The 22,181-nt window shown below is 34.2% G+C and overlaps 3 protein-coding genes across 4 annotated transcripts; all 3 read right to left on the reverse strand.

Moving 5' to 3' along the window:
- Positions 1 to 7,873: 7,873 nt before the first annotated feature.
- LOC106313242 (myosin-9) lies at positions 7,874 to 9,819 on the reverse strand. Its single transcript, XM_013751006.1, has 4 exons — positions 9,491 to 9,819; positions 9,194 to 9,304; positions 8,946 to 9,026; positions 7,874 to 8,248 (listed from the first exon to the last, which is right to left on the reverse strand). The coding sequence occupies exons 1-4, from the start codon at positions 9,740 to 9,742 to the stop codon at positions 8,171 to 8,173; spliced, it is 522 nt and encodes a 173-aa protein (XP_013606460.1). The 5' UTR covers positions 9,743 to 9,819; the 3' UTR covers positions 7,874 to 8,170.
- A 780-nt stretch (positions 9,820 to 10,599) lies between these two features.
- On the reverse strand, positions 10,600 to 16,608 carry LOC106318630 (1,4-alpha-glucan-branching enzyme 2-2, chloroplastic/amyloplastic). 2 transcript variants are annotated; one of them, XM_013756689.1, is made up of 22 exons: positions 16,310 to 16,608; positions 16,000 to 16,154; positions 15,658 to 15,857; positions 15,424 to 15,522; positions 14,993 to 15,035; positions 14,761 to 14,820; positions 14,578 to 14,658; positions 14,184 to 14,300; positions 13,760 to 13,843; positions 13,347 to 13,468; positions 13,042 to 13,161; positions 12,821 to 12,950; positions 12,625 to 12,735; positions 12,367 to 12,495; positions 12,184 to 12,287; positions 11,950 to 12,094; positions 11,728 to 11,875; positions 11,553 to 11,653; positions 11,393 to 11,470; positions 11,159 to 11,314; positions 11,008 to 11,082; positions 10,600 to 10,920 (listed from the first exon to the last, which is right to left on the reverse strand). In XM_013756689.1, the coding sequence occupies exons 1-22, from the start codon at positions 16,443 to 16,445 to the stop codon at positions 10,801 to 10,803; spliced, it is 2,514 nt and encodes an 837-aa protein (XP_013612143.1). In that variant the 5' UTR covers positions 16,446 to 16,608; the 3' UTR covers positions 10,600 to 10,800. The 2 variants fall into 2 exon arrangements, with proteins under 2 accessions (XP_013612143.1, XP_013612144.1); XM_013756690.1 differs by having other exon boundaries at positions 16,000 to 16,149; positions 16,310 to 16,567.
- A 946-nt stretch (positions 16,609 to 17,554) lies between these two features.
- On the reverse strand, positions 17,555 to 21,453 carry LOC106313245 (serine/threonine-protein kinase D6PKL1). Its single transcript, XM_013751011.1, has 3 exons — positions 21,351 to 21,453; positions 18,935 to 20,859; positions 17,555 to 18,576 (listed from the first exon to the last, which is right to left on the reverse strand). The coding sequence occupies exons 2-3, from the start codon at positions 20,767 to 20,769 to the stop codon at positions 17,730 to 17,732; spliced, it is 2,682 nt and encodes an 893-aa protein (XP_013606465.1). The 5' UTR covers positions 20,770 to 20,859; positions 21,351 to 21,453; the 3' UTR covers positions 17,555 to 17,729.
- Positions 21,454 to 22,181: the final 728 nt, after the last annotated feature.

Raw genomic sequence — 22,181 nt, forward strand, 5'->3', positions numbered from 1 at the left:
AAAAGTATTTTAAAATTCATAAGGCAACCTCAATGTTATACCAGCCATGAACACAAAAACATTTATTTAATGGAATTGGTCCCCTTTGTATTTAATTCCTCTTTGTTATTTATTATTTTCATGCCCGCAATTATTTCACTTCTAGTTATTTTTTATTTATATTTCGATGAGTGATTTCTTTTGTTTCATCTCTCTGTGTTTTATGTATAAATAGATACAAAACAAAAAAAAATCTAGGGAGCGTTTGTTTCGATAATAGCATGGAATAGTTGTTTTCATTTTTCACATTTGCGTGAAACTCTTTTTTTTTCCTTCAGAGGCAAAAGCGTTACGATCACAAAGAGGAAAGAAAATAAGTATATTTTAAAAATTAGGGCTAACTAAAAGAAATAGTGAAAGAGATTAATACAAACGACAAAAGATAAAAACACGCATTCCCAATTTATTATAGGAGCTGGATATTGACTGCATCTGCTTCTTTGACGACCCTTTACTTCTCACCTTCATGTTAAAAATAATTTAGTCTTTGTCTGAAACTTCACACGAATAAAATTAAATTACACTGAATGGTGTTTTTAAGTTAGAAGACTCTACGCTGATAGTTTAAGCTTCGATGCGTAAAATATGTTTCTGTTGGCAAATAAATAACAAAAAACTATAACTATAACTTAATTATAGTAAGAAGTTTAAAAACAATAAAAAATCTGTGAAGCATATTAAGTTTCAAATTATGTGGAGCATATCAACAAATTTATGTAACTATCCGTTTGGCGTTACATATAAATTAATGAATTTTAAGTAGAGAATGAACTAATTTAATATGTTGATAGACTCTTTGTGTAACTTGTTGATTATAAAAAAAAAACTACATATATACACAACAAACACATGAAGTTTTCTGAAGGGGAATTCAAATTTACAATTCGAAATGCAACTGAAATAAAAAGGTATACAATGCTCCTCGTGCATAGATATTTGCCAGTAAGAAGGACGCGGTACGACATTTTATTCCCTGTCATCTGATTGGTTACTACATAAACACATCAACTTTAATTTAAAAATAAATAACCTTTTGTAACTTTTGTTTTGTTTTTTGAAAAGAAGTAATTATGATTGTGTTTCTGAGACTTGTAATTTTTATAAAGTTGATTACAGTTATTTCCTTATATAGTTCCCGGATGTATATGTTAGGTCAAAGCAAGGCGTGCCCTCCTTTCTTTTCCTTCAATCACTTTCTGCTTCCAGTGGTGGGGTGGGCTTCTCTGATAAAGTCGAGTTTCTCCAACCTAAAGTTTTATAGGTTACACGAAAAATAGTATAAACTGCATGGATCAATGTTTTTGTTGCATATGCATCGAAACATTGAGTTAATTATTAAGTTAAAAGTTATTTATAGGAATAAGATTTTACTGTATGGAGCCATTGCGTGTGCGTAATATGGTCCAGCTTTTCATAATGGTCTTTAAGATTCGCATAAATAAACATAAAACTGTGGTAATAGACACGTTTAATTACCCAAGAAAATCTGAGATAAGCGAACTCCCATTCCATAGAAAAATGAAAGTATTTCTACAAGTTGAGGGAATCCTAGGCATGAAATTAGATGTGTCATAATATAATAAAGAACCCAATAACCAGTTCTATAGTAAGTAGTTGAAGGTTTGTCTCTGGCTCTGTATTAGAGTTTAATTACTATTATCACTGTATTTAATTTATTCTAATATCATTCTTGATTAGTTTGTAACACATTCGAGTTTCAAATCAAATATAATTTTACATACAACTATACAGGATATATAAGTGATTTGTAACAAACAAGATCGATATTTATTTTCTTACAGAAAATCAAGAAGATTACAGAATAAACTCGTTGACAAGTTAATAATAACCATTTTCCTATACGTACCATTTTCCTATACTTGGTGTTTTTTTTGTAAATAAATTAATGAAGTCATTTAAAAAAAGACAATTTAATAAAAGAAATACAGAAAAGAGATGTACACACTGTGGCTTAGTTATTTCATTATATTACACTTAATTAAGGTACAATGATTAAAAGCATATTGTGGATAATGATGGAAACTAATTATACTTGTTCTCAAAAAAGATTCCGAATGTTTTCACAGCCACCCTAAAAGTTAGTTTGTAATTCTTTTTCTTAACTACTCCAAATTAATTTTAATTAGAAAAACTATTAAAGTAACATTCATAAAGATCACAAAATGGTTTTACTTTACACGTGTTTAGTTTTTATATTTATGCTAAATTATATTCTTTTGTTTTTAATGTAACATTATTTAGAGTTTGGATTGAGGTTTAAGTTGTAACACATTATTACCGCACATAATTCCCCACTGTCTTAAAATATCGAAATATATAGTATTTAGTTTCTAACATGAGTTGCACAAAAAAAAAAGTTTCTAACATGATTACTAATTTGAATTTTAACATATGATTACGTACGTACCATAATTAAGATCTCTATTGAGATTAATATTAAAATGATACAAACACTTTCATCTTTTGTAATTGTGGACGGGAACAGAAATGGTCAAATTATATTGCGAATATGAATGCATGGAATAAGTACATTACAAACTAGGGCCTATTATAAACCATATATTATACTAATACGGGACTTAGTTATTTAGTGTCTTGGTGTCACCACATGAGTTCCGCCTCCTTCGTGGGTGGAGTTAAAAATCTGGCAATTTATCCATTTTGATCTGCACGAAAACAATACAATTTTATTGATATTCAGAATATGTAACAATCGCAATCTCAAGTAATCTAGCGAGTGAACTGTAAGATAGGGTCCATGACAGTGAATTGGGAGTGTTAATGAAATGTTAACGTCACTTTCTTTCTGTAACACAAACGAAAAAGATTAAAAGGTTTTATACGCCAGTGACTTTATTGGCGTGATGATCAACTTTTAGATTGGGTCACGATCATAAACTTTTTCTATAATATAAATGATAATCAAACATGAAATGATTAGTGAGTATATGGGAACAACTATATAGTATCCCTATTCCCTATATATATACCAAAATATATAGTCGTATGTTAAATTACGTTTACATATACAGAAACATTCCTAACTTAAAAAAAAATCCTAATTATTGTGCTTAACTGGCATAGACAACGACATTTCTATTATTGGAACACTTCAATAGGAAGTAAGTACTAGTGTTTTAAACAGTGTATAATTAATCTACACATAAATCGTTGAAAGCTATATATATGTCCACAGAGCTAAGAATTTGAAATGAAGCAATCGATATTACTTATTGTTTTTAGTTTTTGCTCGACCCTATTAATCAAGCAATTGGTAGTCAAGTCAGATAGTAAAATACAACAACATCACAAAGGACAATAATGGATATAGCTGATAGATCTTTTATTTATCTTAAGAACTAAATAATTCGTTTCGATATTAATCATCTTTGTATCTAGGTAAACCTTGGTGGCGCTTCTAGTGGTTGGTGTGTGTTTGGTAAGTACTTTTTCAATATTCTTTTGTTTTCACATATCAAGACAAACTTACGACATACTTATTTTTATAGTCATTTTCGTGGGAAAATCCATTTTGTTCATTTTTTACAGTTGTATTAGCCAATTATTTTAAATCATTTTAACTATTTTTAACTTTTAGTTAGTTAATTTAAGTACAAGTTAGTCATATAAAAAGCCTACTTATAAGACACGAGGAGACCATAACATCGATTCATGAATACTAATAAAATCAAAACGGGGCCCATGTTTCTTTTCATTTTCACTCATGGTTACTTTGCAACGCCACATAAAGAAAGGCCGAGCTTCGTGGGCGTCCATGAAAAACCAAACGTGCCAAATACAGTCGGCGTTCTGTCCAGCCGCTCGTTATGGACGTCCACAAGCCGTGGCCAATTCGCCGTGGCGGTTTTTCCTCATTGGATTCTTTTTCGCATTTTTGTCTCCTTTTTTTTGTTTATTTATTTGGGATTCTCGTCTCTATCCTCCCAAATAATTTTGTTTGTTTTTTCTCAATCCAATAATTATATATTGGGTAGTGTTTTGTTTTAGATCAAGTGTATATTTGATCCATAAGACAATAAATATATATAGAATATGGAGATAAACCTGAGAATTATCTATTATATATTTACCAAAACCAATTTTGAAACCAAATGATAATAACTGACGTTTGATAATATTTACGTTTGAAAAGGTTAAAAAACTTCTATTTTTACCTTTTTTTATTTGCGACCTTAGATTTTTTGTTGTTAGATTTTACAGACAGCATTTCACATGTTTATTAGCCAGTTTACACCAAAAAAAATGTTTATTAGCCAGTTAATGATGTGAAGCGCCGAATATTGAATACTTAAATATTTGCATGCACGTTTTTCGTTTGATATCTACCTTCTTCTTTTCTTTGTTAATTGATCTTAATAAGAGTGTGTAAAATTTATTTTCTCTGAGAAGGTTCCGAGCAAGAAGACACTAAATTTTTTATTATTTTAATTTAAGAAAATTAGGAAACAGACAAGAAATTTATAGCAGCATGCATAACCAACCCATATATGTTGGATATACGTGTATATATTACATAGATGTCTTGTATCTTTCACATTGTAAGTATACGTCTATATATTCATGTGACCGATCGATGAGATATTGAAGAGATATGGGCGTAGCAAAAGAAGAATGTCCCAATACAATTTATGTGGAAGATACAGTAATAGCTAAAAATATAAACGCCAACAAATTTATAAATACATGACTTATTGACAAAAAAATTGGTTCAATTATATATTTTAAGCTTCCGACTTTGACTTATTGTGAGACAATGTCTCCTAACGTATCTTAGACTTGGATCGTGTCGCTAGATTTGTAGCTTTCCTCCATGCTCATGCACGACCGGTACACTTATATCTTACATTCATTCACGCACATCTCATTACAAGAAAGAAACTATATTAATAACATATACAATTGTGGCAAACCGGCACTGAACACGTCACAGTAAAAACACACACACATATATTAAAAGACAATGACAATACAAGTTAATGTCTCGACCAGTTCTCAAAATTTGCGAAAGGATCATATGTATTCTGATAAAGCATACAAATATGCATTGGATACGTGTCTATATATTCACACATATAAAGAGAGACGAATATCTCTCTCCTAAATGATTGATAGGCTTCAAATTTGGAAAATGGTAGAGGTGCTAATAGTATATGATTAATAATTGTAGATTCATGCACACAATATGATAAAATGAAGATGCTTATACAAGGAAACATCGTTGATAGTTCCACCGAAACAAACGTTTGTTTATTCCCTTTTGCTTTGGATTCTAGTTTATTTACTAGGATAAGAATTGCGTCTTAAGTAGCGTAAATTTATATGAAAATTATTTAAGAAATATCGTATGAAAAAAAAAATTATATTATTGTTCGAATTAATATATTTGGCCCTTAAACAAAATTTTTAATTTTTTTGTTAATAACATAATTTTGTTTACTAATGAATTGATCTCATTTTTAAAAATATTTTAGGTCAAAAAATTATTTATCGCATAAAAACTTAACGTTTAGGTCGAAAATCTCATGTCTACTATTTGGTTACAATGAAACTATGTCAGCTCGATTTTATATCATGATTTAGCAATTTAAAAGTTAATTATGGTTGTGAGAAGTTTACGTTCACGTGCCAATCCTATCTATCTTCGATATTTTTCTCTTTTTTTGTGTCATTTTGGTTATTGCTCGATATAAATATTGATTTTTGAGTTTATTCTCATTTCATTCTTTTATTTTGGCCTGAGATTTAGAAAATGTTTAAGATTCAAAATTATTAAAGAGATACATATTTAGGTTAAGATCTGCGCCTTGTGCAGAATAAATACTTATTTTATATTTTTCTGCATAATATGAAATAATAAAATAATAATTATATATTAAATAACTAAGAAATCAGTTACTATTCTGTAATAAATTGGCTTGCACATATAAATCAAATGACCGCTCTTGTTTATTGGCAACCATTTTAGAATAAATAAATCAAAACAATCAATCTTATCTATAGTATATGATATATAATTCAATTTAAACGATATGAAGTATATATATATATATTAACATAAATACCTATTAAAATAAAATTATTTATTTATATGATTTTATTATCATTGCATCTTATTATAGAAAAAAAATTAAACATTGATCACAAAAGTTTATTTGAGACTTTTAACAGTTTTAGTAATTTATACTCGTTTAGAAAAATTCAAAATACAACATATACAAAAAATCTAAATTTTTAATATATGATTAATGTAATTGTGTAATTTATTTTAATAGTAAAGAATTAAACAAAAATGATAGAAAGCATACAGATTATTAGCAAATCTTCATTATTTAAAATCATTAATTACTATATATATCATAATCATATTACGTAATTTCGTAGGTTTTATTTAAGAAAATAATATATAATAAATAGTCACATTGCTTTAGTTAATGTCATATGATATCATATAGTTGGTATTAAATGTATCTAGTGAGATATAAAAATCAAATTGAACCAACATGTTTTTCAATTTCAATGTGAGGCTGACACGTAGGATTAATCCCCTATATATTATTTGAGAAGCATTACAACTTCTTTTTGTAGCCTCATGTCATCACTAGAATGATTCTTAGAATCATTAGAGAAATATGTTGGTCCATATAATTATATAATAAGTTTTTTATTAAACTAACAATAAATTCATCATACGGAATTGCCTAATGTGGCTAAAGTATATATGGCTATTAATAATTTTGAATAATAAAGATTTGATAAAAAATAGTGTATCTTCTATCATATTTGTTTAATTCTAAACTATTAAATAAATTAAACAACCACAATAACCATATAATAAAAATTAGATTTTTATGTATATATTATATTTTGAATTTTTACAAACGGCTATAAATTACCAAAACTGTTAAAAGTTTCACATTCAAATTTTATGATACATGGTTTAAAATTTTTGTTATGACAAAATACAAATGATTAAAAAAAATTTATAAGTAAAAAGTCTAATTTAATTAATTATTAAGATTAATATATATATCGTTTTAAAATTAACTATAAACCATATAAAATACAATATTTTAGTTTCAAAATTTACTTTGAACAATTTTTTTGATAAAAGTTTTGAACGATCATTGACAACTTTTTTTTTTAATTATAAATTACTAAAACTATTAATCCCACAATGAAAATTTGTATCATTTAAATTTAATAACATATCCTATCAAATATAAAAAAAATATTTTTTGGATTAATAAAATTGATTTATATGTTCGCACCAATTTAATTATATATTTAATAGTTACTGACTTTTAATTATTTAATATATATTTATTATTTCATAATATGTAAAAATATTTAATACATAAAATAATTTATATATATAATGTTGCTCGGGTCTTAACCTAGTTAACTACCTAATTGATTGACACATAAGCAATGAATCTTTTTTAATTATTACAAAATTGAGATTACATATTTTAAAATGTTCTTCAATTAATATATATAGATTAAAATTGGTCTAAACTGAATCTAATATCATCCACATTTTTTACGAAAAGACACAATAATAACACTTAGGCTTTATCCGACATTTTTGGTAGTTAAGGTCTTCAAGGATTCGTCTGCACATGTAAGTTGATTGGTAACACACTAGTCTAGGACAACATAGTTGAAAGGAAAATATGATTTTCGTTTAGAATAATTAGCATCATATATATATTCTTTACGTTCCATGACACACTGAACATTTTTTCGTGTACAGATAGATTAGGCCGTTTCATTAACATATGATCAAGAGAGATTTGAAAATTGAGATGCCTCATGATATAATCATATGCATAAAAGTTGACACAAACATAGTTCTTTACATTTATTAGTACAAATTTGCAAATCACATCGATAATGTCTTGACATTGTAAACTGGTTACATGTTTTTTGAAACACCTGAGTTCAAAACCATTCACTATTACTTTTTATTTTATATTTATATATATGATATTTGATAGACGACTAGAGTGATAGAAGGAAGAACAAAGAAAATACTCTAACCATGATTTACCACATATAGCCCAATCCAAGTGAGTCTGCTCGTCCAACACTAACCTTTGGTTTGATCAATGTTCTTGCTTAGCTCTTCCAGCTTCTTTAATCTCATTTTCTCGCTTTCTCCCTCCAACTACGCTCAATCATTAAGAAAAGAAGAAGACACTGTTAAGTCTCTGTCTCAAAACCATCACAAGAACACAATCAAGGTGAACATAAACAACGTTTTAGATTCAGCCGCACAGATTAGTACTACTGCGCAAGTGTATAAATGGAAAATGGACAAGAAAAACAAAAGCGCATGATTGTTCTTTGGATGTCTGACTTGCACAAAAGAGGTGTCCAGAATCATGTGTTTGCATCTAGTTTGGAAGAAAATAATTGCAAAAACAAAAACAAAAGCAGAGCATCCAAACATGGGGAGTTCTGATACTGAGTCTCTATACTGATCTTAGGTACTAAAATTTTGAAACCCATTGAAGAGTCAGGATCATACAACTCTAGAAATGGCCAATACGGAGATTAGATTCCAAAACCCGTAATACTACGACTTCCCCTATTGCAATGAGAGTCGTTCCCAAGTCTTGGAACAAGTCTACGGTGTAAATGTCTTTTATCCACATTTTGTAAGGTTCTCTAAAGGAAAAGTAATGGGAAATTCGTATGCTCAATTCAGAAACAGAGATCAGTTTTCAAGACTACACACCAATACGTAGCACTAAACACACACCATCCATATGCATGTGGTACGATCAGACCAGGTATAAGTAACATTCATTCAAACACTAGGAAAAAAAAGTAAGGGAGAAGTGAGATGATAAAGAAGTAACCTCCTGTAGCTTGGTGATCAGCTCCACCTTCTCCTTGTTCTTTTCATTAAATGCTTCAAGTGCGTCCTTGTACTCTACTTCCTACACTTCATGAAAACACACAGCTTAGCATATTCCAATTATTGTTCAATTATATAAGATCTTGATAGTCCACAAGGACCATTTTATATCTCGAAACTTAGGTGTTTGGCTGCAACCTTTAGCCTAGTTCTTAAGTAGCATCCCAGAGAGAGAGAAAAAACAATTACCTTTTTCTGAACTGTATTCCCCAATGGCTTTATCTCTTTATCAAGCGAATCAATCTTCTTCCGGATCAAAGTAACTTCCTTCCTCATGGGATCAGCAAATCCTTCAAGCTCCTGATGCAATTAACCACCGAACATACATTATCCACCAACAAGACGACGAGCTTCTTCTTTCACAACTAAGGTTTAAGCTTGAGATCCAGAGTTCATCTTTAGAAACTAATGAAAAATTTCCCAAAATTCTGTAACCTAGCAAAAATTGAAAAACCCTAAATCCAACTGAATATTTGTAGATCAAACCTCGCGGATCAAAGCGAGACGTTTGGTCTCGTCTTCAACACGGCCGAGCTGAGCTAAAACTCGCTCTCTGATCTCCATCTTCTTCTTCTCGATCTCGTCTTCTTTGGCCTTGAACGCCGACAACGCTTTCACCGACAGCTCCTCGTCTTCCTTCTTCATTTGGCTGCTGAAGCTCATACTCTCCGATAGCTCGTCCTTCAGACGCCGGCTCTGATCCGCCGTCGCCGGACGCGTCGCCTCTGTCGGTTGCATCTTTTCTTCTTCTCACAGAGATTTCTTTTTTTTTGCTTTTTGAGCCGTTTATCAGATGCGATCTACGATGACCGTTGGATTCTTTATTCGACTAATAATGCAAGTAAAAAGGGTGTGTGAGTGACCTGGAGGCACTACCTTTGTCTAAACCGCAACCAAATTAAGAATTGAACCAGACCGGTTCATTTCTATTCATCTGCCAGGGCATTTTAACTTGCACCCGAAAAAACGAACCAGAACCGACTTGAAAATATCTGACCCGGAATCGAACCAAAAATTTACAAGTACTTTTTGAGTCTAAATTTATTTTACCCGAAAGAACAGGAACCGAAAGGAACCAATCCGAATAGATCTGGATCCAACAAGAACCCATTCGAATAGATCCGATCCTATTATTTTATAATTTAATCGAAATATCTTTTGTTAATAACATTTGTTATTATTTTGTAACATTTTAAGTAATATGAAATTTTAAAATGTAAAATTTAGGGTTTTAAAATATTTTATTGTAATTATTATTGGGTTCATTTTAGTTATTTTGTAAAATTTTAGATATATATATATGACAAATATCGATTAAATTTGATGGAGTTGGATATGTCATGTATTTTTCAGATTCTAAATATCTGAACCCGATCCGAACTCGATATGAATCTGAAAAATTACAGGTATTTTATGAGTATTTTTATTATAGACTTGAATCGATCCAGACCCGAAAAGAACCAACTGGAACCCGAACCAAAAATTTTCAAGTACTTATTGAATCTAAATATTTAGGATCCGAAAGACCCGGACCCGAAAATAACTGACCCAAATCCGATCCGATTAATGAACGCCCATGCCTAGATATAAGGATGTGATTTTTCAAGCTTCGTTTTTGCAATTTTAAGACAAACCAGCTGGGCCGTTCACGGCCCAACATCGGTTTATTCCGGTTATTACAAACTGGCTTTCTTAGTTAATCAAGAGCTATATCTCCGGTTTAGTGTTTTAGATATTTTCGTTTACAGACTTTACATTCTCAGTGACATTTTGTTCACACTCTTTCTCTTCTCTGCTTACGGTTTTGGACCCAAAGTCTCGAGACCATCATCACGGTCTGCTAAAGCGTAAACCACGGCAGTTCTACATGGTGTGTAGACCATGAACGAGGAGGGTCGTCCGTCATATGAGCCCTCCTGCATGAAGCGTAATTGGTCAAGAGATTGGAACATTTCGCAGTGAATATAAACTTTAAATTCAAATGGTCTTTTGAGTATTCTTACAAATGTGAAATACTCTGCCGTGCGGTCGAGCCTGCCGAATCCACCAAACAGAGGATCGTCCGAGTCCAATACGATCTGGTGAACAATCGTAGAAAGAGATTAGATTATGAATCTGTTTTCACAATCAAGCTAGAGCTAGATGTGAATATACCTTGTATTTGCCTGGCTTGGAGCAACCAATGCGGTAATCAAAGTAGCTGCTGGTCCAGTGGAAGTTGAAGACGAAGACCAGATCACCTCTTTCGAACACGATTACTCTATCTCCTTCGTCTTTTCTTGATATGAAAAGATGCTCCGAAGTCATAAACTGCTTACAATGTAAAAGTCAGACTTGCACTAACGAGATTCTCTAGAAAGTTTTTTATTAACAAGGAAGGAGACTTACACCGTATTTCTCTTCAAGATTTTGCATTGCCCGATCAAACTCTTGCAGTCCATGGTATCTAAGATAATCCGCATCTCCCTATACATAATTTATTTTCTGAATCAGAACACAGCAAAGCATGTCTTGATATTATATATATATTGTACTTATGAGAACTTACAAGATCAAATCTGCGCCTGCATTTGTCATAACTGAAGTTGTTCCCAGGAATCACACTCCCATCAGAAAGACGCTGCTCGCCTCTGGGAAAATCGATCCATTCTGAACATTTGCAGGAGAAGATGAAGAGATGTACTCTCGAAGGTAAATTAAATAAAGCTTTAGTTAATATATACCTGGATGTCCGAACTCGTTCCCCATAAAATTTAAATAGCCTTCACCGCCTAATCCCATGGTTATAAGCCTGATCATTTTATGCAAAGCTATTCCTCTATCAACAAGAGGAGTTGATGGTCTGTCTACCGCCATGAAGTCATACATATCCTGGAAACAAACAAACAAACACCATTCAAATAATTCCTAAGAATTAGGTAAATGAATATGGACAACTATTATACCTTGTCCATTAACCAGAAGGCAATTGTTTTATCACCAACAAGAGCTTGATCGTGACTCTCAGCATATGCAATACACTTCTCTGACCACCTTCTGTTGGTAAGCGTGTAAATGATGTCGCCCATTTTCCAGTCCTCATCTCGCTTCCTTCACAAGGAGGAGAGTAATATTTACTCAGTTTCACCAAAGATGCAGTGAAAAGAAAGTGCAGCAAAGAAAGCCGAAAAGAAGCTCACTTGAGAATTTCTATCCACTTATCAGCTATGGCCATGTGTAAACGGTAGTCAAATCCAACGCCACCATCTTGGACAGGAATGCAGAATGTTGGCATACCACTAACCTGAATGAAACAATATTATAAGCATAAATCACAAATTAGCCAGATCGGTCGTTGTGACGAAGGCTTTTATAAAACTTACATCTTCCCCAACGGTAACCGCTTCAGGGTAGAGCCCATGAATCATATCATTTACCAGCATCAGATAATTCACAGCGTCCACATCAGTTTCCAAGCCAAAGTACTCGGTGTAATTTCCAGTAAATCCAACCTATCGAAAACCAAAGAAAATAGAAGGCCAATGAACCAACGTCTGACAAGTGTAAAAGCTGGAAAAAAAAACGTAAAATAAAACGCTTCTACAGAAGTTAGCTATCCACTATCGAAAAGGTTGAAGTACCGAGAGTCCATGATGCGTATACATCATTGAGGTAACACCATCAAATCTGAATCCATCAAACTTGTATTCTTCTAGCCACCACCGAGCATTTGAAAGAAGATACCGTAGCACCTAAAAAAAAGTGACTGTTAACTAAAGGTGCTGACGAAAGTCTCCTCACAATATTTTGATTAAAATATGGGAAGAAATTACATACTTCCCAGCTCCCATAATTGAAAAGACGCGAGTCCCACATCCAATGGTAACCCCGAGGTCCAGAGTGGAAGTAGTGAGCATCAGTTCCATCAAACATGTTCAGTCCATCCAATGTATTTTTTGAAGCATGGCTGCGGAGGATTAGAGTCTAACAATATTAAATGACTAGTAAACGACCAAAAGGTGTATCTGCTCGTTTGCTTTCATGAAATTTTTTATTACCTGTGAACGATATCCATCAGAACGATCAGGCCTAACTCATGAGCTCTATCTATCAGTGATTTTAGGTCCTCTGGGGTCCCACAACGGCTGCTAGGGGCAAAGAAGTTTGTGACATGGTATCTGGCATACACAGTAGAAACATGCATGATCCTCAGTAAGAAATAACAAATAAGTATGAGATCCCTGTACTACTAGCTGCTTGAAGATACAGATAGCATCATGGCACAAATGCAATATTTTTTACAGCAATAAATTAAATGCAAACAGATAGGATTTAGTAGAGCTCACTCAGGTAAGAATAATACCCAAAGCTGGCATAATATGAATGTTCTTGTATAGCCATGATTTGAACAGCATTGTAGCCAAGCTTTTTGATACGTGGAAGCACATCATCTCTAAAATTAGCATAAGTATTGATCATCGGTTCCTGCATAACAAGATCACTGTGAAAAGTATCCTATTCATATATTCATACAATATTTACAGAGTAGAAAATGGGGAAGTGCAAAAAGCATCATCGCAGTGAAAAGTATCCTATTCATATATTCATACATTTTGTAATTCTTAGAATTCTTTCAGCTGGATTGGATCTATGTCGTTGTGCTTAAAAGACACACACTGAAGAAATAAGCATTGTGATTGATACTTGTAAAGAAGTTTGGGACACAGCTGTTAAAGATGAAAACCTAATTATATAAGAGAGAGAAGCCGCACGAACCGTGCTACTCATGCCAACATGTGACTCATAAATCCTCAGCGACTTAGGTCTCTTTGGTTGGGGATGTTTGAATACATACTTCTCCTGTAAATAAATTTATAAATGTTAGTCCATAAATTAAAGATAAAGGAACAGCCAAAACTTTTTGTTGAAGTTTATAAGAACGCCAATGACAAACTGTAAGGACACATTTAAATGGGGTTTAACATATGTCATTAGTTGTTCATAACAGAAGGAAGGATAGATGGCCGAATTTGCTAGTTAAACAATAAAATTATGTGTTTTAGGATCATCTAAGACTAATCAATCCATGACTGCATTCATACTAGCGGCGTGTCTATAAATCTGAATCTTATAAACTTCAAACTAGCACTGGCTATAACCCGATCCACAAGATAATTATCAAAGGACTGCAAAACCCTACCTCTTCTGGAGGATCATAGTATATGCCATTGAACGGGATTTCACCTGGAGCTTGCACCGAGAACTTGATCCAAGCAGGAATTGAGTCTTTAATGCCAGATGGTGTATCCATACGAATCTGGAGTTTTGTATCAAAAAATTAATCATTATTACATAACATTATCAGGAAGTTCCGACCCACACTAGGCAATGACTGATCTCGATTTATTCAAATATATACTCGTGACATGTAGAATATTAGTCAAGGCAGTGTGAATCCATTCATACTGGTATTACTTATTTTTGCATTCCTACGCATGTGTTAAGAAGAACCAAAGCGTTCACCATTTTCTATATCTGGTGCTGGTCTAAGTTTTAAATAAACGCATTCACCAGTTTAGCAACTTCTTATTTACCTTTACACGTGAGCCATGGGGGATTGCTGGCGAACCATCCGTGTTGTTGGGCAAGAAGATCTCCCAAACACCAAATTCATTCTGTAGAAGATTTGATGAGATAATCATCCGTCCTAATCTACTATACATTATATGAGTTTACCAAGCATAAGAAATGTAAACAAAGTAGTCGATAGGCCATACACGAGTCATGATATCTGCATTAGGATTCCAGTTGTTGAAATCTCCAATTAGTGATGCAGACTGAAACAGGCAAGGATAGAAAATCAGTAAAACGACCAAACTAGTTATAAATCACATGCATAACACAGAAACAGATACAGATACATTCGAGAAGTAAACGTTGCAATAGAGATGTGAATGAAGAACACCAACGTATAATTTTCTAGCGGAAAACTAAAAGAAACAAACAAACCTTAGCTCCAGGCGCCCACTCTCTATAAGTTATACCGGCATCACTGAAATCGCAAATGAACGATTGAAACAGAACATTAGTAGCGATAAAACATAACCAAAAATCTCTAACGGCTTCAAGAAAGGGACAGGTCTTATAAACTCGACTTCAGTTTTTTAGTGGAAAAGGGTGAAGCTAAGAATAATCATATATTAGCAATGCATAGTAGCATCACTGAAGACTACTTCTTGCTAATATTTTTGGTGCTCAACCTGTAATTTTGTAGATGATGAAGACTTGCTTGGCTACTAGTTTGACTACAATCAGACTCTTTAACTAGCAAAAAAGATACTAATAGATGTCAACAACGATTACGCTCTAATGTACCAAGCATTTCATGAGCGTGAACTTAAATGTTTACTTAAGAGCTATAGGAGGCCGCTAATAGTTACCTGCGCAAGAATCCTAACTTTTCATAGCCACGAGAGAATGCCTCCAGACCACCCTCATACTTGTCTATTTCCTCTCGCAATCTTCTATACTGTTTATAACTGTAGCCAACAACAAAAAAAAAAAACGCAGAATACTTAAGCGGAATCAAAAGTAGCAACAACATCCAACCTTTCAACAAACTTGTACGGAGAAACAACTAGAAGAAGCACGTAGAAGAAAAAAAAACATTTTACCGGTAATCAAGATGGTCTTTGTAACTCTGCAACATGGGGTCTATCTCATATATTATCTGCCCATTACCAGGTGGTGGAACAGTTCTTGGCTTCACCTCTTTCTCCTTGACGACCCTACTCGAATTAACGGAAACAGACGCTTGGTCTTCTGTTATTACTGTGCCGTCCTCTTCCATTGTTTGACTTTCTAGATTTAATATCTACCAAAGGAAAAAAAAAAAAACAAAAACGGCATATTAAAATGTTTAGTTATTTACAAATTTGTAACTCACAATAGGTTAACAATTTTGCCTCTGCATACAGAATTCACACAGATTAAAGGGGCAAAGATGAGATATCCACCTGTGGTGCTTGTGAAACGCTGCTGGGACCTTGTAGAGCATCATCAGTCACCAAGGAAGCACCATCATCAACATTATCAGGTACTAGGACTTTCTTCGAGACGGCTTGTGACTTAGAATTAAACTTAGCAGATTGATTCCCAGCGAAGATCTTCCCTACATACATGGAAATTAATCAAGGTATCTGGATAATAATGAAAAGACTCAAATACTCAATTTCAACAATCATCCTAAAGCTAATCCAGAAACTATACATAGCATGAGGTTTGATCTCACTCAAATCACGATGGAGAGAGAGGAATAGAGCTTACGAGAGAGAGGGCGTTTATTCAGGAAGAAAGAGACGGTGGAGTTGAGAGATCGCGCATTGGAAGAAGAGAAGGGGGGAAGAGGGAAGGATGAGACGAGAACACCTGGAGTCAGAGACACTCCATGAACCACCACCATGTCCTCTCTCTCTCGTTTTCTCCGGCGATTCCTAGAGAGAGAGAGCTGTGAGATCTACAAGGAGTGAGAAAAATCTGGGAACGAAATCGAAAACGAGTGGCGGGTTTGCTCTGTTTTTTTCCCTTTTTAATTTGTTTATATTTGTAGTTTTGCGAATTGCGAAACGGACGAACCAGCGATTGCTTAAAGATCAGTGTAAGTGGGGTCCCCCACCACATTTTCACAATTCCCCATCGTCCATTTTTTTTACCTTTGTTTCCTTCGTCCAATATTCAATTTTTTCTTTCCGCAAATATTATTCCGAACAAAACTTATTCTTCTTCTGTGTAGTGTCGAGTGTAGACCACGTGATATTTCTACACACCTCTTTGTTATTGAGATCTGATGCATGCACCTTTCTTTACTTTCACGAGATTTTTTTTTTTTTTTTTTTTTTTTTTAAAAACACAAACAAATCCGATAAACTAAGAAAATAAAAGAAATAATAGCAATATGGTACATTCTCAACTATCCCCGTAGAGGGTCCAGCGCCCCAACGGAAGGGATGTTAAATCCGTTGTGGTCGGGGCTCGAACTCGTGATGGCGGGCACCTCAGCCGAGGTTCCTATACCACCAGACCACGAGGCCCGGTTACTTTCACGAGATTTCTAGTATAAAACAAATTAATGTCTAATAATAGCATCTCAATAGCAGATTTTTAGTGCATATCTTAGGAATACAAAATAAAATAAAATTAGGGGAAGGGTGGAATTTGGTTTTCATTGAGATACCTTGATATCTTTATGAGATAATCCTTTTTGCTAATTTTTTTATAATCGTCTCTTTTATAAACACACGAACATCTTTAAATATAAAACTGACTTTTATTAAAAAATAATAATTTTAAGTTGCTGAAAAACTAGGCTTGGTGATGCTGAGTATGAAAATTGACAATAGGGCTGTCTCACCTATCTACTTTGTTTCTAGAAGAAAAGATTCTTCGCATGTGAGATTTATTATGAGAATTTCTGAATGTGTTTGCACTAAGTTTTTGTAACAAAATTCTTGCCGCGTTTAATTATAATGCACCAAATTTTTTAGCGAAAGAAAAAGATTATTCCAAACGCATTTTAATTAATTTAATTCTGAAAAATATTTAAAACCAAGTAACAATACATTGTTTAGCAAAACCATTACAAAATAAAATTAATCCCACAAAGTGATTACATAACCTGAGATACAAGAGATGCTTAACCAACGGAAGCTTCTGCATGCATGCATCTCTCTTTACCGAACGGTTCTTTCTAGAATAACTCAAACTCAAGATGTTCCCCAACTGCCTTGCAATCCAAGTAATTACTTTTCCCTTCATGATTCGGAACTCCATAGTCATAAAAATCCGGAAGCTCGGGCGGTATCGCACACCGTATCAAAGCCCAGTTCAAGCCTTCGAAGAACGCGTGCCGTTTTATCTCCGCTGCTCCTTTCTCCGTCCCTAACCGGTTCTCAGGTTCCTTAACCAACAACCCTTTTATAAGATCCTTAGCTTGGAAACTCACGTTAGGGTTATCAGGAAACTTCAAGCTCTGACGCACAACGTTAGCTATAGTCTCTTCATTACTAGCTCCTTTGAACGGCGTTTTCCCGTATAGCAACTCGTATAGAAAAATCCCAAACGTCCACCAGTCAACCGCTGCGCCATGACCTTCTCCTTTGATGATCTCGGGGGCGAGATACTCGTGTGTTCCGACAAAAGAGTTTGATCTCGCATCTGTCGGTTCCGCCACCAGCTGAGGTAACGACTTGAACCGCGCGGTTAGGTCGGATTTTTTGAGTTTTTTCATCATTACACGGTGTTGTTTGGCTTTTTTCTTGTTCCCGCGGGAGAGTTTAGGTCGGAAACACGATGGCTCGATGCAGCTAGATCCTGTGCGGCTACCTGAAGAGAGTCTCATCATGGCATCTCTGTGGAGCGGAGATGATGAGTTTAGTAGCGTGGGACTCACGGTACATCTTAAGGAGAGATCGAAATCTGTCACCATAATATGTCCATCGTCACGTACCAAAATGTTTTCTGGCTTCAAGTCACGATATATAACCCCTAACATATGCAAATACTCCAACGCAAGAAGCACCTCTGCGACGTAGAACCTGTAACAAAAAAATTTGGGATTACATGCACAAATCATACGCTAAAAATTTGAGACCGAACTAACTGAATTAACCAAAATTTTACCAACCAAAATTACCTAAATTTAACCGAAATTAAACCAAAATTTTAATCGAAATATAATCAAAACCAAAAACTTTGATTAGTTTTAGTAAAAAAATTTAAAACCGAACTATTTGAATACCGAACCAAAATTTTCAAGTTCAATTTAGCAAGATATTTGTCAAACCGAACCCGCATGCTTAGTTTTCAAGATTTTAAAAAAAAATTGTAATAGCATAATTAACTAATTTAAAAAAAAAAAAAAGTTTAACAGATAAACCGTAAGAAACAAGGTACCTAGCCGCTGGTTCGGGAAACCACCTCCCGGGCTGTTTCTGCCTTAGGACATGCAAGTCACCTCCCGGACAACATTCCATAACCAGACAAGACAAGTTATCTGAAACGAAGTGAGCGTATAACGTCGGAAGAAACGGGTGATCAAGCATTTTGAGAATATCTTTCTCAGTTTGTGCCCTAGACATCTTGTTCCTTCTCTCCAAGAACTCATTATCCATCACTTTTATAGCGAACAAGCAGTTTGTTCCCGTGAGCTCAGCCAGATAAACAGTTCCTATATCTCCGCAACCAAGCTTCTTCAGAAGATTGAAATGCCTTAGTCCCAATGAACCTAGCCCATGCTGTGCCCTTATATGCTGAATAGCTTCCCATCTCACATCTTTAGACATATGTGGTCTGTTTCCGAAGCTAGATCTTGTCATTATATCGTTGCTTTGTCCTTGTTCTTGTTCTTCCTCGCTAGTGCTTGAGCTGTTGTATTTGTTTTCGGTTTCAGAGTTCTCGTTGACATCTTCAGGGGCTGCTCTGTTTAAGATGAGTTTGTTTGGAGGACTATCTGGATTCATTACAACAGATTTCTCACTGAAAGAACCAATCTCCACATTCTGTTCCGGCATGTAGACAGAATCCTTCTGTTCAGCTTCTTTGCCGGATAGAATATCTTCCTCAACACGTTTCACTAGGGTTTTACTACCGAATTCAAACCCTAGTGAGCTCTCCGGATTCGTCAAATCCAGAGACCTTCTTATCTTATCAAGCTTAGTCTCATTGATCTCATGAGAGCTCTCATAGCTTGAGCTGGAGAAATCAGAAGCCAATTCATCTAAACATCCTTCCTTAACACTTGTCTTCGGCTCAAGAACAGACTCTTTAGAAGGCTCATCTTTATTTGAAGTGTTCTTCAAAGTGAAATGGCATCTATGGCAGAGAAGCTCCTTTGCAATGGGATCATAGAAGCCATCTACTTCATCATACACATTTGTATCCTCTTTCTTCTTCTTCAAGGAATCTTTACTCCTTAGCGCCGGTTTAGCTCCTCCGCCAACACGTGGAATGGTTCTGGTTAACTTAGCCACTCTCTTACCATTAACTATTGTTGAAGTCGGTGTATTAGCATACAACAACTTCACTTTCCTAACTGACTTCAATCCAACCACTGTCTTATTGTTCACTGATCCGGGAGACGATGTACCGAAGCTCCTCTTAGCCATACTCAACTCCGCGTCATCGAGAGACCAGTTCTTGTCTTTCTTTAAAACCATCTCGTCGCAATACATAGAGTTTTGGCTCGAAGAATTTATCTTAAGAAGACGTAGCTGCTGCGCTATGCTACTCTCAGCTGAACTGCTTTGAGCCTCGTCTAGTAACTCGACAATAACAGCTTTTCCTTCTTCACCAGCTCTGCCGCTAGGCTTAGGAGTAGTCCGTTTGCTAGCTGCTGTTTCCGATGCCTTGGTGACGCATAAATCTCTCAAAGACTGTTTTAATGTCGCTGGTGGCTCAAAGACTGTTTTAATCTCAGCTACTGTCTTGCTTGGTGATCGAGCATTACGCTGCAAAGGACTGTTGTTGTTTCTACTGCTACTGGTTGCACCGAGTTGGTAAGAAGGAATCATTCCGGATGTTCGAATGCTTATAGACTCGAAGAGTTGGTTGATATCATCTTCTAGTGACCCTCTGTAACCTAGTTTTAGTACCGGTCGCTCCAGGTCCTTGTCGTCAACGAGGCTTGATCCTGAGTGTGGAATGGTTGGTGATCTTGTGGAGTAAGTAAATGAGTTTTGGTGGTCTTCTTTCTCTTCAACGATTTCACACTTTCCGGCAAATGAACCCATAACCTTAAAGCTCAGTCAGACAGCATCCTAGTAACCGCGGAAATGCGAGTAAACTAGTCCAGTCGATACATCTTTTGATCCCACACTAGCCTGAAAATAATCTTCACATATCATATACGTCTCTTCAAACACACACATAACTTAAAAGATCAAACCTCTTCCTGATGAAAATTTAACTCTAAAGAGAACACATATTCAGAACAAAACAGAACAGAAAAAAGCAGAACAGAAAAAAATTGAAGAAAAGAAACATAACACAACAACCTATGAAACAGTCACATGTCTATGAACTCTGGTTCCACAATATCTCCACAAAGGCCATTAACAAGTGAGAATTTTTATAAGTAAATATGGTTCATCGCCAATCCAACATGTTCATGTTGTTTGCAACTTTTTGACAAATTTTAATGATTTTCATGAGTTTATACGTTTTTGTATACCCTAGGCATGTATTATTTGCATACAACTCAGAACAGAAGCACGAAAATTAATGGAAGAAACAAATATCTAGATTGAGTAGAAGATGAAGAGACTTTATTGTCATCATCTTGATTCATTTGTGAACAAGAGTAAGACAGTACCTGTGAGGATAATTGACAAAACAGAGAGACAAGAAAGCTGTTGTATCGTTTTATGTGTCCTCTCTTTTATTTTTGTTTGGGTTTTTGACAAGGATTCTGCAACTTTCTCTGGGCAGTTTGAAGAACAAAAGAAGGGGACCCATGTCATATGGTTGTGGGTCTCATGTAACAACGAAATTTAATAAATATTTTTGATTAATTCGATGGGGTCTCTTGACATGTTGATCACTACTTATTATTGTCGTGTCAAATTCGTTGACATGTGTCTTTCAAAATTTAATGAGTTTAGTAGATTATATAACCATGTCTCGTTGCAAATAAAGTTGAAGATTTGAGTTTCAGGCTGTAGATTTGTATTAGATTTCTAAGAAATTGATTAAGTTTCTTTTATGAAAAAGGCGATGATAATGAAGTTAATGTCCAGTTGACAATAATGATGCAGGTCTTTAATCACTATAAGTCTAGAAATATAATCTAATACAATCACTTCGCTCGAGGTTTTCTCTTGAATATTCGAAAGCTGTGAGATGCAAAAAGGTTGATACTTTTCTTAAGGCTTAGCTGATTTTTGACTTTTTCTTTAGGTTCACCAACCAATAGAAAGTTGTCATTTTAGATCTAGTATCTTTTAATTAAGAAAATAAAATAATTTGCCAAATTATATTATGCTTTTAAAATAAAAAATAAAAAATTAAATAAATAAAAATAACAATAGTTCTAAAAAAAGATTATTTAAAAAAAAATATTTATTTTTAAGATTTAGAGTTTAGTGTTTAAGATTTATAATTTAGGATTTATCCAAATGTTTAGTGTTTTTCCAAGGGTTTAGGG

Source organism: Brassica oleracea, chromosome C9 (genome assembly GCF_000695525.1).
Source record: "Brassica oleracea var. oleracea cultivar TO1000 chromosome C9, BOL, whole genome shotgun sequence".
In the NCBI taxonomy this organism is placed as follows: Eukaryota; Viridiplantae; Streptophyta; class Magnoliopsida; order Brassicales; family Brassicaceae; genus Brassica; species Brassica oleracea.

Bases quoted from the DNA above. Each gene is read 5' to 3' on its own strand.
- LOC106313242 (XM_013751006.1), bottom strand. From the start codon at position 9,742: ATGCAACCGACAGAGGCGACGCGTCCGGCGACGGCGGATCAGAGCCGG. The intron at 9,027-9,193 runs GTAATTGTTTTT...CATGAAGTGTAG, and splicing joins GGAATACAGTTCAGAAAAAG to GAAGTAGAGTACAAGGACGC. The intron at 8,249-8,945 runs GTTACTTCTTTA...GATTGAGCGTAG, and splicing joins TGATCACCAAGCTACAGGAG to TTGGAGGGAGAAAGCGAGAA.
- LOC106313245 (XM_013751011.1), bottom strand. From the start codon at position 20,769: ATGGGTTCATTTGCCGGAAAGTGTGAAATCGTTGAAGAGAAAGAAGAC. The intron at 18,577-18,934 runs GTACCTTGTTTC...TTTTTGTTACAG, and splicing joins TTTCCCGAACCAGCGGCTAG to GTTCTACGTCGCAGAGGTGC.
- LOC106318630 (XM_013756689.1), bottom strand. From the start codon at position 16,445: ATGGTGGTGGTTCATGGAGTGTCTCTGACTCCAGGTGTTCTCGTCTCA. The intron at 15,523-15,657 runs GTAAAATGTTTT...TGTTGGCTACAG, and splicing joins AAAGACCATCTTGATTACCG to TTATAAACAGTATAGAAGAT. The intron at 11,654-11,727 runs GTATATATTAAC...GCAAATGTTCAG, and splicing joins GAACGAGTTCGGACATCCAG to AATGGATCGATTTTCCCAGA.